The following is a 19703-nucleotide window of genomic DNA, read 5'->3' on the forward strand; positions in this document are numbered from 1 at the left end:
CAAAAGGCATTTGACAAAGTGCCAAACGTCATTAAGCAAATAAGAGCTCATGGTGTATCCAGACCAGACCCCAATTTGCTTTAGGAAACTGGAGACCCCAACAATTTTTCAATTTCTAAACTGAGGAAAGGATACTTCGCTCCAGGAGTGATTCCACTGACAACTAAGGATCTTTTATATTAAAACAAGGTGTATTATTTACACAGAATTAACCCCATTATCAAGGAAAAAACAGCTTTTTAATTGGCATTTAAACGGTTCTTCCAAAAAAATAAAGCAAGGTTTTTGAGTTTACTTTCCCACCTACTTCTAACATTTCAATTAATCAAAACACACACATACATTAAATGCCACTTATTAATACAGTTAATACTCAGTGGCTTATAGATTTATGCACAAAGCCATTGGGCTAGAAGCTTTCAGAAGTTAGTCTGAGAAACACACCTTCCTTCCTCAGGATCCAGGGCAGAACTCTAAAAATGGAACTGAAAACAATCAGCATAGGGCAGCATTGAAAGTTAAACTAAAAAAAACAAATCCAGCCGCTCCCATGAGTGCGATCACTGTCTGCAAAGCTGTTCACACCTCAAGCACGGCTTTAGCAGCCATGTTGGGCATGATTCAATGAGAACGTTTCCCGAGTGCACAATGAGCTCCGTCCCACTCCAGAGGGGCAAACACCTCACCTCCCACCAGCCGAGAAAATATCTCCGAAAAATACTGGGTTGGCTTCAAGCCCTTCATTTTCTCTGGCAGCCCCACCAACCTGAAGTTTAACCACTTTGATCTGTTCTCCAGATCCTCCACTTTCACCCTCAGACCTTTGTTGCCCTCCGCCACCAGCAGCAACTCTGCTTCCAACGAGGCAAGCCGGTCCTCATGCTGCGACAAGGCCTCCTTCACCCCATTCAACATCTCACCCTGCGCCTTTACCACATTTGAGGTCTTCACCAATAGTTCACGAATTGGGCTCAAAGCCTTCTCAACAGTGGCTTTAAGTAATTCCTTTATCTCTTTGACCTGCCACTTGAACTGCCGATCCATCTATTTACCAAATTTCTTCAGCTCTTGTGCCCATCAATGTCCAATGTGTCCAGTGTAAAGGACACAGTGGCCATCTTACCTCCTGCAACTTCTTTTGACGGGCTACTCTCCCAAGTCTTTCTTGAACTGAACTTCTTCGTCGACGATTTCGACATGCCTCCACTGGGGGAAAACTTATCTACACCCACTGAGGATGTTCGGGCATCAAACCCCCCCCCCCCCCCCCCCCCCCCCCCCCCCCCCCCCCCCCCGGCAAAAATGGGTAAAGGGATCAAAATCAAAGCCCCTGCCCAGAGCCACTTTTTGTGCATCTTGCTCTTACATGACGTCCGGAAATCTCCAACTTGGGAACTAAGTTACCAAGCAGTGTATCTTCAACCACAAAACATTATGAGCTCACACGCAGACTATGCCATAAGAACTTTGAGAAAGAAACAATTGTGCTGTTCTCTGTAACATCTACTGCACATTTGGGGATGGAGCCAATAGACAAGATGGTCTTAATGGAGTCTCAGAAAGGGGGAGATGCTGTTACATACGCTTTCTCACACAGCTGGTTTTGTGCAACTGTGAAAACTAGGATAACAACATTCAGTCCTTCAAAAGGATTTGGATATGATGACCACTCGAGGATCTTATACAACTCACCAAATTCCAAGATTTGCTATTATCACATAAATTACTGAAACTCAATTTATTTTGATGTCTTTGCAGAATATACTTAAAACTACGACTTAATCTCTGGGAAACGTAGAAACATTTCTACATGGAATAGTGCCATTTATATACGGACTTTGGCTTCTCAAAGCACTTCACAGTTGTTAAGACTTTTAAACTGCTTTACGTAAGCAGGCAAACAAAACTAAGCTTTTCAGTGAAAGGTTTAACTGAAAACATAGAGGTTAAATGTCCAGGTTAATAAAAAGCAACAGTAAAATTACTATTGTTAGCACGCAGCACATCTAACTAGATTGCAGTTTGAATCCCTCTTTATATAAAGGGTCTTTCATAAAACAAGTTTTGTTTCAGTCAAGTCATCCACAGGAGTTATATAAAGCGTAGCACAGATGTTCTCGTCGGCAAGCAACAAATGCAGCTTTTGGTGGCAGAATTGGCACTAAATTCACTGCAAAAGATACTTGGAGACTGAAAAAGTCTTGCCTTTCCACAGATGCTATGAACGGGACTTAGATGGGAAAAGACGAGAAAAGACAAAGCATTGAGAAGAATGCATGCATTTTCTCATTACTAAAATCCAACAAGTGCAAATGGATTTAATTCCGGTGTGAACTCAAATGTAGGCCCCAACATAGCTGTATAACGGATGCATGCCAATTTGGATGTTGCAATGTGGCTTGAGTGTAGATGAAATTTTTGATTTAGGAACAAGAATGGGCTATTTGGCCCTTCCACTATTCTGCAGGTAATACAAGATGCACACCAGTGTCCAAATAAAATTCTTCTCTGCACCAGTACTTAGGTGCAAAGCTTCCGGTTCCTACTTGCAAATTGCTATTAGTTGGCTGTTTATATTCTGTAGCAAGATAAATGCAGCAGATATCTGTATTCATCTTGAAAATGCTTAAACTATTTAAGCTATTGATCAATGTAAAACAGCATTGAATTTTTAAAAAAAATCATGATTTGTACACATGATCGCAATTTCTCCATGCCTGGATACATTAAAGAATCAATTACCCATCATAATTAAGAGACCGTACAAACTCGAGCATCGCAGAGGTAAAAGAAAATGCATTTTCTATAGTGTACAATGTGAAATACAGTAAGAAGAAATTATAGACAATGTAAAGAATATTTTAAATTTCAAACAATGAAAATCAGCAATAGCTTTGCATTGGAGCAAGGGATCAACTTGTACCAGCATTCTACAATTCTTAAATAATCACCTTAAAAACTTGGATGTTACTTGGGATAAATAGTTTCACAAAGATAGCCTGAACAGGTAAGCACAATATAGATATCTAAAGCATTTACACTGATGGTGAATTTTACAGGCCAACTAATTAATAGAATTTTGGTAAATTACATAAATGGTACAAATAAAATTGAGCAGAGAGCTTGGTTAAAAACTTTTGCATCTTTCCCACTGATCATCCGACTCAGCACTTGTCTCAAATGGACACCTCACATCCCATGAAAAATTTAAATCAAACATAACAAAGGCCACATGATGTGATCAATCATGGCGAATGTCAAAACAGGACACCCCATGAGTTCACAAATACACAGATCAGAAAACCAAACGTAGTCTATATATCACAATGCAAATGAGGGTGTAATGGATACCACAAAAACGTAACCACAACAGCAATATTCTCTTGATTTTTCTCCTAATGTACAGGTGATTTCCTCAAGTTTGCCGCCCCTTTAATTTGTTTTGTGCGCCCTTCACATGCAGCTTTGAGTAACACTGCACAAAGGTATTACACCTGTATCTGAAACATTCATATGCATTGTAATATATTGCAGTATTTAAATTCAAAAGCAAATAAATTTACTGCAATTTTTTTGCTGAAAGTGAAAATGAAGCACAGCATTTCTATTTCATTTTTTTGCTTCGTGCACAGACAAAAGAGAACTGACTTAAGATCTAATTAGGTCAAAAGAGAAGCTCATATTCAGTTGCAATCTTTTATGGTTTTGTTTAGCTTGATTAAAGCCATGCTGACATGAACATTTGCAAGCACATATTGTCAAATGGACATCAGAAAAACCACAAACTTACTTGACATACTGGTATTCCTGGATCTCTGCCATATGGTGGTAGGGCTCCCCTCTCAGAAATTTTCCCTGGAAACAAAAGATCCAGTTTAAGGATTGATACGATTAGAATACAAGATCATCCTGCAGATTAGGGAACAAAAGTACAGGCATCTTTCGGTTATGCACAGGTTCGAATGACACCCAAATGAAAATTTTATTACATGGGATTAATATTTTTCTAAATCCCTCATTTTCTAATGGTTGTACTTTGTACCAACATTAAGTACACTTCAAGGCCAATGCTTCAATACTGGATTAATTTACCTGGAATATTTAATTAAACTGAAAGGGCTATAAATTACACATGTAAATTTACAAATCAAAAATTTAATTGCAATCTATACAAGAAAAAAAAATGACAGCTCCTCATCAATGGATAACTAGAATCAAATTTATTTTCACAAGATGTAGACAAAATAAATGTTTAAGTGAGCTGCATAATTCTATACATTCCAAGTTCAACTTGGCTCAGCCCTGTAACAAAAGATTGAGTAGGATATGGTACCATATGGTGTGACACATCAGTGCACCTACCAAGGGGATACTACATTGTTGATAAAAGTTAAATCATTTCTAATGAGCTTGCATGCTTGCTCCAGTTGACGCAAAAGCTCCAATAACAATATTCAAAGAGCAGAGAGCGCGTCTAGTTTTCTACTCAAAGTCTTCTTTTCACCAATCTGAATATCTAGTTACCATTAATTTACCATCTGTGGGCCTTTCTTTATATATATTGGCTATGTTTGCCTATGTAACAGCAGCTGCAACTAAAATTGTTATGAAGCACTGTAGGACATCAAGACTTAATAAAGGTGCTACGTATAACTGTTTGTACTTATTTGTACACTTATCTTCCTTGTGAGTGCAATAAAATTGATGCATTCCAACCTATCAAATTATTCACTGTGTAAAATGATCCAAATTGCAGGATACAAAATCACACTCCAATACCCATCCACTTTCAGGTCTAACACAACTTTACATCTACATTTAAATAAACTACTGATGGGACAAGAACCAAGCATTTGAAGGAGTAAACCATTTGTCCCTTCAAGCCTGTCAGGCTATTCAATAAGCTCATGGCTCCACTTTGTTGCCTGCTCCACCCTATAAACCTCAACTCCTTTGTCAATCAACAAATCGACTGAATTCAGCCTTGAAGATACTAAATGACAGGCTCCACTGCTCTCTGGGGAAGAGAATTCCACATACTAAAAACACTCGAGAGGAAAAAATTTATCTCAGCTCAGTCTTAAATAGGAAACCCCTAATTTTTAGTGTGTCATAGAATCATAGAATTTAGTACAGAAAGAGGCCATTTGGCCCATTGAATCTGCGCCGGCCCTGGGAAAGAGCACACTATTTAAGTCCACACCTCAACCCTGTCCCCGCAACCCCACCTAACTTGTTTTGACCCCAAGGGCAATTTATAATGGCCAATCCATCTAACCTGCACATCTTTGGACTGTGGGAGGAAATCAGAGCACCCGGAGGAAACCCACGCAGATACGGGGAGAAAGTGCAGACTCCGCACAGACAGTGACCCAAGCCGGGAATCGAACCATGGACCCTGGAGCTGTGAAGCAACAGTGCTAACCATTGTGCTATCACGCCGCCCTCTGTTGCCTACTAAAATGTGTTTTGTCAATGTTTCAGACTCCTTCACAATGGGAAACATCCTCTTCGCATCCACCCTGTGAAGATTTCCCCCCCCCCCCCCCCCCCCCCCCCCCCCAATGATCTGCTACATTTCAATAAGAAACATTTAATTATTCTAAACTCTTTAACAGGTGCAAACTCAATCTGCTTAACCTCTCATCATAAGTTTAACCCTTCACCCAGAATCAGTCAAATGTACCTTCTCTGGACAGCTTCTAATGTAATCATAGCCTTTCTTCAGGAAGGAGACCGAAATGGCACCTTACTCCATATGTCATCCCACTAAGGGTCCCACTAAGGGTCCCGTACAGCTATAACAACACTAACCTATTTTTGCACAAGTTTTCTCTTGTAATAAACACCCAGCAATTTGACTTCCTGATTACTTGCTATACCTGTACACTAACTTAATTTGCTGTTCCACCTGCATATGAACTGGTACCTGATAAGTACCAGGATACCTAGATCCCTATGCAGCAGAGTTCTGCACTCCCTCCATTTAAGCAATAAGCTGCTTTTCTACTCTTCCTGCCAAAGTGAACATGTTCATATTTTCCCACCTGCCGCTCCATCTACCAAATCGTTGTCCATTCACTTAATCCATGCAAATTCCTTTGCAGACTTGACCTCCTCCTGACAACTTTAAAAAATATATTTAGAGAACCAATTATTATATTCTTTCCAATTAAGGGGCAATTTAGCGTGGCCAATCCACCTAACCGGCACATCTTTCGGTTGTGGGGGTAGTTAATCCAGGAGGTTAATGCCAGGAAGGTTGCTCGGATTTGTGTATGTGCGTGTGTGTGTGTGGGGGGGGGGGGGGGGGGGGGGGGGGCACAACCATCGCAAATTAGCGATTTCACTTCTGTTGGATGGACCACAGCCCAGTGCAATTGTCGGAGAAGTTAGCAATTCTGGACAATTGCCGGGTAAACCCTTACATGGGAAATTCCTGGAGGGATTCCCCAGCGCATCTTAAATGCAATTCTGGTGAACCAGGAGGTTATGTGCCATAGACTCCAAAATATTAAAATACCAATTTGGAGGTATTAATACTGATATTCTGCTCATATCTGTGTGAGTCTCACCCCCACAACCCAAAGATGTGCAGGGTAGGTGGATTGGCCACGCTAAATTATCCCTTAATTGGAAAAAAGAATTGGGTACTTTAAATTTATATATTAAAAAAATGCTCTGTAAATTCAACAAGTTGCGCTTCGTTAAGTAAGGTGCAACAAGGTTAAAGTCATACTGTTAAACTATTTCTGACTCAGACTAATTTGTAGAATGCCAAACTTCTACAGGATATAAAAGTTCCAGTTTTTTATTTGTTTTTAAGTTTATGATTTCAGCTTCTGCCTTGAGCCCATTCATATTTTTGATTTAAAGGGAAGGATAATCTGTGCTTATTGGTTGACTGAGAATTTTGCTAAATGCATTAGTTGGCTAACAACAGAGTTTCTTGATATTGGGAAAGGAGGAATCCACAACACAAATAGTCAGATCTTTATGTGGGCAGTTTTCTACAAAGTCAGTGGTGAGCACCAACACAACTCCTCCAACCACAAAATCTTAGCCACAAGTTGTCTAAACTAGCACTAAAATTCAATCCAGTCCTCAACAGGTGTGTACTAATATTTCCACATCCTCCCACTAGTTTTGAAGGCACCATTCTTTATTTAGCACTTCAGTTTTATGGCACTAAATCCACCCAAACACACAAAATCCATTTTGTTAGACCATGAACCGAAAGTCAGCGGAGAACCAACACAAAAATGTGTCAATTAGCATTACTGTGAAATAGTTCACAGCATGAATAAATATCTGTTCCTCCTATGATGGGGAAGCAGCAGAATTAATAAATAAAGGTTACTCAGTGTGCCTGCTTTGCTATTTTCCAAGCACATGAAAAATGGCGACAGTTCAAATACATCTCCTCTCATTCTCACCGTGGATGCAAGAAAAACGTTTATGCTTCAAGGCTACAGCATCCATGCTAATTTGCATATTCTGTGTAAGTGAAATAATCTCCGCCTAGTCCAAGTTAACATTATATACATTAATAAAAATACACGCACAGGGGACGGCACAGTGGCTAGCGTTGCTGCCTCACAGGGACAAGGGCCCAGGTTCAATTCTGACCTTAGGTGACTGGCTGTCTGGAGTTTACATGTTCTCCCAGAGTCTGTGTGGGTTTGCGCCAGGTTCCTCCCACAGTCCAAAGATGCACAGGTTAGATGGAATGGCCTCTGTTTCCCCTAAATTGCCCCTTAATGTCCAACGATGTGGGGTTACAGGGATAGAGCGAGGGGTTGGGCCTAAGTAGGGTGATTTTTCAGAAGGTCTGTGTAAACTCAACAGGTCGAATGGTCTCCTTCTGCACTGACCATCATGTGAACCCGTCTCCCATACATTGACTCTGTCTACACCTCCCGCTGCATAATCAAAGACCCCATCCACCCGGGTTATTCTCTCTTCCATCGGGCAGAAGATACAAACGTCTGAGAGAACGCACGCTAACAGATTCAAAAACAGCTCCTTCCCCACTGTTACAAGACTCCTGAATGACCCTCTTATAAACTGAACTGATCTCTCTCCGTACCTTCCCTACTGTTGTAGCACTATACTCCGTATGCTTCATCCGATATCTATGTATTTACATTGCATGTCCTATGATCAATACTTTTCGCTGTACCTGTAAATTTTAAAACTCTAAAGCTGCGGCAGTAAATTCCACAGATTCTCCACTCTCTGGGTAAAGAAATTTCTCCTCACCTCAGTCCTAAAAGGTTTCCCCCTTATCCTCAAACTATGACCATAGTTCTGGAAAATCTCAGCAGATCTGGAAGCATCTGTAGGGAGGGAAAAGAGGTAACGTTTCGAGTCCAGATGACCCTTTGTCAAAGCTCAAAATTTTGTCAAAGGTCATCTGGGCTCAAAACGTTAGCTCTTTTGGTTTTGGATTCCAGCATCTGCAGTAATTTGTTTTGAACCACAGTTCTGGACTCTCCCACCATCGGGAACATACTTTCTGAATCTACCCGGTCTTATCCTGTTAGAATTTAAGTTTCTATGAGGTACCCTCTTACTCTTCTAAACTCCAATAATCCTAACCGACTTAGGTTTGTGCATCACAGGAATCAGCCTGGTAAACCTTCGCTACACTCCCTCCACAGCAAGAAAATCTTTCCACAGATAAGGACATCAAAACTGCACATGATAGTCCAGGTGTGGCCTCACCAGTGCCTGATACAATTGCAGTAAAACATGCCTATTCCTGCACTCAAATCCTCTCGAAGGCCAATATACCATTCGCCTTCTTTACTGTGTGCTTACTTTCAGCAACTGGTGCAAGAGGACACCAAGGTCTCCGAGTATCCATCTCTCTCAATTTACACCCATTCAAATAATAATCTGCCTTCTTATTTTTGCTACTGAAGTGGATAACCTTCCATTTATCCACCTTGTACTTCATCTTTCACGCATATGCCCACTCACTCAGCAGCCCAAATCCCACTTAGGCATCTCTGCATCCTCCTCGTAGCTCACCCTCCCGTCCAACTTAGTAACATTTGCAAATTTGGAGGTACTACATTTAGTTCCCTCATCCAAATCATTAATATATAATGTGAACAGTTGGGGTCCTAGCACAGATCCCTTCGGTGCCCCACTAGTGCCTACCAATCAGAAAATGACACATTTATTCCAACTTTTTGCTTCCTGTCTGCTAACCAGCTTTCTATCCATCTCAATACCACCACCCGCAATACCATGCAATTTAATTTTACATAGTAATCTATGTGAGACCTTGTTGAAAGTCTAAATGAACCACATCAACCAGGTCTCCTTGATCAACTCTAATAGTTACAATTTCAAAGAATTCCAGTAGATTTGTTAAGCATGATTTTCTTTTCGTAAATCCATGCAAACTTTGTCTGATTATACCACTGCTTTCCAAATAACGGACGTTAGGCTCACTGGTCTATAGTTTCCTGTTTTCTCTATACCTCCCTTTTTCAATCGCGGGGTTATATTAGCTATCCTCCAATCCGTAGGAAGCATTCCAGAGTCCAAAGAATTTTGTAAATGGATCTACTGTTTTGAGGGCTACTTCTTTAAGAACCCTGGGATAAAGATAACCAGGCCCTAGAGATTTATCCGCTTTCAATCCCATTAAATTCCCCAAAACTATTTCATTACGACTACTAATTTCTTTCAGCTCCTCACTAAAACTTGTGTTTCTCAGAACATACGGTACATTATTCATGTCTTCCTTTGTGAATTTAGTTCCTCAGCCATTTCTTTCCTCATTAGGAATTCTCCCGTTTTTGACTGTAAGGGGCCTACATTTGTTTTCATCAATCTTTTTCTGTTTACAAACCTCGAGTCAGTTTTTATGTTCCCCACTAGCTTACTTTCTTACTCTATTTTCTCCTTCTGAATCAATCCCTTGGTCTGCCTTTGCTGAATTTTAAACTGTTCCCAATCCTCTGGTCTATTGCTTTTTCAACAAACTTTAAATTAACTTTTAATTTAAATCTAATACAATCGCTAATTTCCTTTGCAAGCCATAGTTTGGCCACAGTTCCCTTTCAACCCTTGCTCTAAGCAGGAATTATTATTTGGAGTTCACCTATTTGTTCCTTGAATGCCTGTCATTGCTTGTTCACTGTCCTTCCTTTCAGTAATGTTTTCCAGTTCATCATAGCCAACTCATGCCTCATACCATCATAGTTACCTTTATTGAGATTCAGGACACTAGTCTCAGAATCAACTACCTCACACCATCTGCCATGATAAAACATTCTATCATACTATGGTCACTCATCTCCAAGGGTTCTCTCAACTAGATTGCCAATAATCCTTTCTCGTTGCACAACACACAGTACAAGACGGTCTGTTCCCTTGTTGGTTCCTCAACATATTGGTCCAGAAAACTATCTCGTATACACTCCAGAAATTCATCCTCTATGGTTCTGTGACTAACTTCATTTACCAATCTGCAGTTTCAAGCTACCCATAATCACAGATGTTCCTTTAACACATGCATATCTGCTTCCCAGTCTGCTATTCCCAACATTACCACTGCAGTTTGGTGATCTGTATACTATGCCTTCGAAGGGGTTTATGAACTCAACCCATTCTGATTCCACATCATCTGTGCTAATATCTTTCCTCAATGTTGTATTAATATTTTCTTTAATCAACAATGCAACTCCACCACATTTTCCTTTCTGTCTGTCCTTCCTAAAAATGGAATACTCTTCAATGTTTAGTTTCCATCCTTGATCACCTTGGAGCCATGTCTTCGTAATCCCAACTATATCATTCCCCTTTACATCTATCTGCGCAACAAATTCATCAATTTTATTTTGAATGCTCCAAGCAATGAGGTACAAAACCTCAAGGCTAGTCCTGTTAACGTTTCTTGACCCGTTCCCTACTATCTTGTTTTCCACTGTCATTATCTGATACAGGCCCTTGGTTCCTCTGCCTTTTACTTTTCTGCTTCCCCTTGCTGTGTTTTTCTCTTGTTCTTGATTTCCCCCTGCACTTCATCCTTACGTAGGTTCCAATCTCCCGCCATATTAATTTAAACCCACCCCAACCGCAATCTCCCGCCATATTAATTTAAATCCACCCTAACCGCACTAGCATGTACTCCCAACGGCGTTCTAATACTCCTTGAAAAAGTCAATGAACAGCTTCCACCTCACAAAGAACTTCCTCCCCCAGAATTGGTGCCAATGCCCCATGAATCTGAAACCCTCCCTCTCACACCATCTTTTCAGCCACTCATCCATCTGATATATCCTGCTATTTCTACCCAGATGTGCACATCACTGGCAGTAATCCAGAGATCACTACCTTTGAGGTCCGACTTCTCAAATTTTTTGCTAACTTCCTAAATTCTACTTTTAATACCTTACCCATGTTTTAAACCCCTATATCGTTTGCACCCAGACCACTAGCTGTTCACCCCCCACCAGAAAGTCCTGTAACTGTTCAGAGGCATCCTTGACCGTAGCACCAGGGAGGCAACATACATGCCATCCTGGAGTCTCATTTGTGGCCACAGAAAGACCCATCTATTCCCCTTACCATTGAATCCTCTATAACAATTGCATTCCCATACTTTGTTACTACTCCCCTCTGCAGCTGAACCAACCAGGATGTCATATGACTGTTGCTGCTCCCCACCCCCTCCCCTCACAAGAGGACATATGTTTCACATAGATACATAGAAGATAGGAGCAGGAGGCGGCCTTTTGGTCCTTCGAGCCTGCTCCGTCATTCATCAAGTTCATGGCTGATCATCTCACTCAATAGCCTAATCCTGCTTTCTCTCCATAGCCTTTGATCCTATTCTCCTCAATTGCTATATCCAGCCGCCTCTTGAATATATTCAAAGTTTTAGCATCAACTACTTCTCTTGTGGCAATAAATTCCACAGGCTCACCACTCTTTGGGTGAAGAAATGTCTCCTCATCTCTGTCAGAAATGGTTTACCCTGAATCCTCAGACTATGACCCCTGGACACACCCGCCATTGGCAACATCTTTCCTGCATCTACCCTTTCTAGTCCTGTTAGAATTTTATACGTCTCTATGAGATCCCCCCTCATTCTTCTGAACTCCAGCGAGAACAATCCTAACCTAGTCAATCTCTCCTCATTTAACAGTCGCGCCATCCCTGGAATCAGTCTGGTAAACCTTCGCTGCACTCCCTCGAGAGCAAGAACATCCTTCCTCAGAGAAGGAGACCAAAACTGCACACAATACTGCAAGTGTGGCCTCACCAAAGCCTTGTACAATTGCAGCAACACCTGCTGGCTTCTCTACTCGAAACCTCTCGCAATGAAGGTTAACATACTATTAGCCTTCTTTACCGTTTGCTGCACCTGCATGCTTACCTTCAGCGAATGGTGCACAAGAACACCAGGTCCCACTGCACCAGGTCCCTCTCCCAATTTACAACCATTCAGGTAGTAATCTGCCTTCCTGTTTTTGCTTCCAAAGTGAATAACCTCACACATACAAATTATACTGCATCTGCCATTGATTTGCCCACTCGCCCAACTTGTCCAGATCTTGCTGTAGGATCCCTGCACCCTCGTCACAATTCACCCTCCCACCGAATTTGGTATCATCTGCAAACTTTGACATGTTACATTTTGTTCCCTCATCCAAATCATTAACATATATTGTGAATAGCTGGGGTCACAACACTGATCCCTGCGGTACCCCAATAGTTACTGCCTGCCAATTTGAAAAGGACCCATTAATTCCTACTCTTTGTTTCTTCTCTGCCAACTAGATTTCTGTCCACCTCAATATACATTTCCCCCAATCCCATGCTCTTTAATTTTGCATAATAATCTCTTATGTGGGACTTTGTCAAATGCCTTCTGAAAGTCCAAATATACCACATCGACCGACTCCCCCTTGTCAACTGTACTGGTTACCTCTTCAAAGAATTCTGTTGGGGAATGGCCACAGGAGTTTCCTGCATTGCCTGCCTAGCTCTCTTGCCCTGCCTGGTGGTTACCCATTCCCTTCCTGCCTGTGGAGTCTCAGCCTGCAGTGTGACCACCTCTCTATACACGCTATCCGCGATACTCTCTGCTCTGTGGATGCTCCAGTTTCCCCAGACGCCACTCGAGTTTTGAAATCAGTGCTTCCCACAGCTGCAACTGGATACACTTCCTGCTCACATGCTGGTCAGGGGAACTAGAAACATTACTGGTCTCCCACATGAAGCAAGACGCGACCATGGTTTGGATCTCTGCTGCCTTGTCTTACCCTTTAAATTAACGTTATCTTTCAATATCAAATGATATTGACTGGTATTAACTAATATTAACAAGTGCCTTGTTCTCTGCTCCTTGTTACGAAGAAGGGAACTTGGGTGTAGATGCAGAGGGTGTGGGAAGGATTTTAAATGAATATTCTGGCTCCTTGTTTGCAAAGGAAATGAATAATAGATATAGTAGTCCAGGAAAAACACAGATATTGATTGGGATTATCATAAAGAGAGTGGAAATACTCAAAGGGTTGGAATCTTTGAAAGTTGATATGTCGCCAGTGGCAGATGGATTGTTTCCGAGGCTACTGAAGGTGGTCATGGAGGAGATACCAGATGCTCGGAGGAGTATTTTCCAATCATCACTAAATATAGGGGTATAAAGGAGGTATAGGAGGACTGGAGAAATGCAAATGTAGTTCTATTGTTTTAAAAGGGATTGAAGGAAATGCCAAACAATTACAGGCAAGTTTGTAGAATCAATCCTGAGAGATAGGATTAACTGTCACATAGAAAGGCATGACTAGTCAGGCATAGTCAGCATGGATTTTTTTTTAAAATTCAAATTTCACCATCTGCCGTGGTGTGGAGAAGACAGCCTATGGTCATCTGGCAACTTTTTACTTTGCTACTAAAATTACTAATTACAACGGCCACAATACTCCACTCTTATCTACTTATCTACTCTTCACAGACAAGTCCACCACCACCTACCTACTCTTCAGACAAGTCCACCACCACCTACCTACTCTTCAGACAAGTCCACCACCACCTACCTACTCTTCACAGACAAGTCCACCACCAACTACCTACTCTTCAGACAAGTCCACCACCACCTACCTACTCTTCACCGACAAGTCCACCACCACCTACCTACTCTTCACAGACAAGTCTACCACCAAATACCTACTCTTCAGACAAGTCCACCACCACCTACCTACTCTTCACAGACAAGTCCACCACCACCTACCTACTCTTCACAGACAAGTCCACCACCAACTACCTACTCTTCAGACAAGTCCACCACCACCTACCTACACTTCCCAGACAAGTCCACCACCACCTACCTACTCTTCACAGACAAGTACACCACCACCTACCTACTCTTCACAGAAAAGTCCACCACCACCTACCTACACTTCACAGACAAGTCCACCACCACCACCTATCTACTCTTCCCAGACAAGTCCAAGACTGATTCCAATATATTTGTTAAAAACTTACTTTTGGACTTCAATCTCATTTCGAACCAGTGTCAATATGTTCGCACGCGTTTAATCATTTTTCTCACATTTAGTAGCTCATGGCGTCACTCTTTCATTCACTCAATAAACTTTTTTTATTAATAGTAACTATAGTTAAATAAGCAACAAATATAACTGGTTAAGTACTATCTAATTTCCAACCCCATGCTCTTTAACATGTCCCGTCCTCGATAGACATGTCAAAGACAGAAGTGGAAAGAGGGGTCTGACAAAAAATTAAAAGGATAAAAGTCTCTATTTCAGATGGACGTCTTCCAGTTAGATTCTCTCTTCAGTCTAGGCCTACCGTTGGATGGTACCTTTGCCTTCAGTGTGTAATTGTTTTCACTGCAGACCCATCAGGGTCCAGAGACTTCTGCCTTTAGATGACCAGCAGCAGAGCAGACAGAGCTGCTTACGCCTTGAGGGTCCAGTGGCTTCCCTGCAAGTTCAGAGTTGCAGTGAACATTTGAGAGAAAGCGAGAGAGAGAGAGATAGAGAGAGACACGGCTTCTCCTTTCCAGTCCAGAAGCTTTTTTCTCCTGGATTCTCTGAAAACCCTACTTGACAAGACCCAATTGCTGTCTGTGGCCATGCAAGATACTGTCCCTGGCCAATCCATTGGCCAACAGCCAACCAATCGAACCAAATCCCTTCAATCTCTTGCGTGCCATAAAGTTTGGGTTCTGCTGTTCAAAATCTAAAACCTCACAGCACAATATACTATTTTGCAACTTTCGAGTTCCTCACTCCCCCGAGATCGGTGTCTAGTAAAGATCCATAGACCAAAAACGATAACAACAAAATAAAAGAAATAAGAAATAAGGGAATCAAGAGGAAGAGCTATTACAGTAGCAAATTAGTCAAACACCATTTGCCTTGCATAAAATCATGCTATTCGCATTATGGGGAGGCAGTGGCATAGTGGTGCTATCATTGGATGAGTAATCCAGTGGTCCAGTATTATTGGACCAGTAATCCAGAGATCCAGAATAATGCTCTGGGGTACCGGGTTCGAATCCAGCCACGGCAGATGGTGAAATTTGAATTCAATAAAAAACTGGAATTTAAAGTCTAACGGTGACCATGAAATCATTGTTCATTGTCGTGAAAACCTACCTGGTTCACTAATGTCTTTCAGGGAAGGAAATCTGTCGTCCTTACCTGATCTGGCCGACATGTGAATCCAGATCCACAGCAATATGGTTGACTCTTAAATGCCCTCAGGGATGGGCAATAAATGCTGGCCCAGCCAGCGACACCCACATCCCATGGGCGAACAAAGAAAAAAAATGTTTTTTTAATTTTGCCAACCCACTGGAACCTTGCCTGCATCCATGGAATTATGGAATATTAAAGACAATAGATCCACTTTCTATGCATCCACTTTCATTAAGCCCCTAGGATGTAGGCCATCAAGCCCTGGGTTCGACAGTGCACATGACGCTGATGGGAAGAAGAGTCTCCAACTTATGCTCTTCATCCACCCAGACAACGTGCAACGTCTTTACCTTTCAAAGATTATTCCACTCTGAATCTTCACCGTGTTCTGTCTTGGCTGCTAACCTTGTGTATGTGCTTGCACTTCTGCAGGTCTCTGGTGCACTCCCTGTTTGCTGGACATATTGCAACCTCTGTTCACATCTCCAGAACTAAATTTCCTATAAGGCAAGCCCACTGTTCTCTTACACTGCAAACTTTGCAAAGATCTTGGCATGCAGGACAGCTTTGTCGTGGATGCTGCAGTAGATCATTTTCCACATGGCTTGCTTGCTTTCTCAGTTCTAGTTACTGCACGTAGTACTAATACTAGTAGCTGCACATAATGCTTACAAGTGTTAATGTCCAGCCACAATTACTTTGTATTTCTAACAGTGTGTCCATATTGTAACCTTTCATTTTCTCCAAAAGGTCTTTTTGGAAGGCCTCAATCAAAAAAGAAGCTTTCACCAGCTCCATTATCCATTCAGCATCCAAACATTGCTGTATGCCCTTCTCATGGCATCTGCTGACAAACTCACCAAATGGTTCTTGTCACTTCTGTCTGTAAGCAGTCATCTCCAAATGGTGAATTCTGAAGTTAATTTTGGCACAAAAGGTAATCCTCCAACATGTTCCAACACTTAACAGGACCGTTCTGATCCTCCTCAGACAGGTAAAAGAGCTGACTCTCTGCAACCCCTTGTTTCTAATGGCTATCTATACTTTCACCACTTTTGACCTGGTTCTGTGATGGATAAATATAAAAAGCATAGTTCAGGCACTGTAGCTGCTCCTGCCTGATTCAAAACCGGCTACAAAGGAAGGCTCTAAAACCGACTCGCTGCTCCTATTAACCACCGATCTGGCAAGACCACCAATCGGGTACTCACTGTTCTGTAAGTCACTACATTCAGGGCATCATGTGGGAGGTACTGCTTTGAGATTGCCTTTTGGTTTGGAGACTCTGCCTTCCAGTGTTTCAATGTACATAGTCTCTGCATTGTACCAAATTGTGTCAGTGGCTCATCCTGCGTTCTTAAAATTCACACTGCTGCCAACATGTTGTGCTACGATTAATACTTTACACAAACGTACCAATCTCTCACACAGGATGAAGATAGCACAGCATCAATCTCTGCACACACCACTAGCTGGTCACATGCTGCTCTACTTCATGGCTACTTGCTTAATCCCTTAAAGTGATATTACAACTCGATCTGTGAATGTCACTAAATATACACACATGGAACGCAAGGATAAACAAAAGGAGTGCTCAAGTTCGAATAAAACATTACACGATGTAGAATTTGGATTTCTAATTAAATCAGTAAATGTCAGTTTGTTGTAACTTTCCTTATTGCTGTTATAACACATTTTGAATATCTGCTATCAATTGACAATATCCATATACATGTCCCCTCTTAAAAACAACTCAGGAGATGATAGAATACCTTAAACCCAATATTTGTTCAGGATTCTGAGACATGTGCACATTAAATGCCATTGTGCACACTCAATCCTGAAGTGCTGAATCAGTATCGACAAATCTGGCGATATCATGATGTGCTGTGACATTTAAGCGTTTAAATTTAAACCAATCCCCAAACATGACTTTGACTCCGAATAAGGTGAAAATCAATCTTAGTTATTAAATACAGTATCAGGAGAAATATTGAACAAAAAAAGTAGGTCGCTAGAAATGATGGGAGAGGCAGAGCGTTTCATTAGAAAAATCAAATCTGGAGTTGACAGTAGCAAGCTTCAAAATGAGTCTCAGGAGCGGAAAACATCCCAACAAAATGCATAGATACCCATCAGCTCTGTAAGTGTATTGAGATTGAAATGTTGCACAGCAGCAACAGTTTGAAGACGTCATCTATTGGTTTAAGAACACAGCACCTTTGAGTGGTACAATGTTGGACTGTGCATGCTTATTCATTGGTGGCAGATTTTCAATTTTTGCCATGCAATCAAGAACAACTTAATTTCGATAAACCCTTTAACATAGCAGAAAACCATTGCACAACAGCATTACCAAACAAAACTTTCTACCAAACCACATGAGCAGATATCAGGACAGGTAATCGAAACCTGGTCAGAGCGGTGGGATGAGTGCATTAAAGATTAGTGCCTTAAAAGAGAGTAAAGTAGAGGGGTTAAAGGTAGAGATGGAGAATTTCCGAGCTTAGTGCCTAGAAAGTTGAAGGCAAGGTCACTAATGGTACAAGTAATCAATATCAGGATACAGCAAGGGGGAAACAATGGAGGATATCAAAAAAAAGGGTGAGAATTTACAAATTGCACTGTCATTAGATATGGCTCAGTAAGTGCAGGGATGATAGGTGAATGGAACACGCGTGCAGCAGTTTCAGATGAGCTCCAATTTATACAGGTTGGAATATGGAATGCTAGCCAAGAGAGCACTGGAATAGTCGAGAGACAATCAAGTTATTAATTAGGGTTTCAGGAGATGAGCTATTGGAGGGGCAGAATAGGGCAATGTCTGAAGGGATGGAAGGCAGGTGGCAAAGCAAATGTGTTATCAGAAGCTCATTTCAGTGTCAGATGCAACAACGAGATTGTGAATGAGCTAGTTCATCCTAAGGCGGTCATCAGGAAGTGGGATGGAGTTGTTATCTAAAAATCAGAGTTTGTGACCGGGAACAAAGACAACAGCATTTATTTTACCAATATTTAGCTGAAGGAAATTCCTGCTCATTTGGTACTGGAATTTAGACAAGCTATGTGACAAATCAGATGGTTGAGAAATCCAAAAGAGGTGGTATCGAGAGAGAGTGCAATGAGCACATACGTGGAACCAGGCAGTTTATTTTGCCATGATACCACTGAGGAACAGACACCTAGATGAGAAATGGAATACATCAGAAAGAAGTGCTAAATGGACACCAGATGATTGCTCACAGGAAGAGTATGGGGAAAAATCAGGAGAGCAAGCCAACCTGCGCTACACCAGGTAACCAAATAGTAGTGGATAAAACCTGGAAATAGGTGAACTTCCCTTCTCCCTCAGCTAGCCAACTGTCATCAGTGGTTCACTTGTTCAAAATCAAAACCAATTTAAAAATAAAGGACTGACGCAGATTATTTTCCATCGTTGAGGACTTGTGCAGCAGCTGATATACAACAAAATGCTATGAGCAAGTTGACTCTTGTATGCATGGAGAAGAAAATATAATATTGATATATTAAAATATCTTAGTTATTTAGTTGAAATGAGGAAGGGATGCTTCAGGTTCACCACTTATTTTGTGGTTTATAGACAACATGAGGCCTCACTATGGAGAAAATCATACTTGGCTTAATTAGATGCATAGTACTAAATTATGTGATGTGACTGATATAGTACCTTCTGTTTAGTTGTCAACATGCTGTCACTAATGGGAAATGAATCTTAAACGAATGGTCTTCCTGAAAATGCACAATTTTCTGTTGCGAAAAGCTAAAGACAATGTGCTACCAAATCACAGTGTGATATAGATGCTGCTTAAGAGTGTATAAATGCAAAGCAATTTTGAATGCTTAACTACGTGGCATATAATTTCAGAGTTCAATGAAGTTGCAATGTACAAGATCTTCTCATATCAGTTTGTTTATACTGAAGGAAAAAAAGACTATTTCTACATCTGTGTCGGAATGCCTTTCACAAGGAATTACTTAGGAGCGCAG

General features: G+C 41.3%; 1 protein-coding gene and 1 long non-coding RNA gene across 15 annotated transcripts in view; one reads left to right on the forward strand and one right to left on the reverse strand.

Moving 5' to 3' along the window:
* Positions 1-19703, reverse strand: part of tcf12 (transcription factor 12) — a 367875-nt gene that overhangs the window by 168815 nt on the left and 179357 nt on the right. For all 14 annotated transcript variants that reach the window (XM_038813403.1, XM_038813410.1, XM_038813409.1 and 11 more), the window contains one exon: positions 3791-3855. In XM_038813403.1, coding sequence (XP_038669331.1) covers positions 3791-3855 — 65 coding nt within the window. The remainder of the gene's footprint in view (positions 1-3790; positions 3856-19703) is intronic.
* The window catches only part of LOC119974487, a 104050-nt gene that overhangs the window by 84096 nt on the left and 251 nt on the right, over positions 1-19703 (forward strand). The window lies entirely within an intron of this gene.

This window comes from Scyliorhinus canicula, chromosome 12 (genome assembly GCF_902713615.1).
Source record: "Scyliorhinus canicula chromosome 12, sScyCan1.1, whole genome shotgun sequence".
NCBI lineage: Eukaryota > Metazoa > Chordata > Chondrichthyes > Carcharhiniformes > Scyliorhinidae > Scyliorhinus > Scyliorhinus canicula.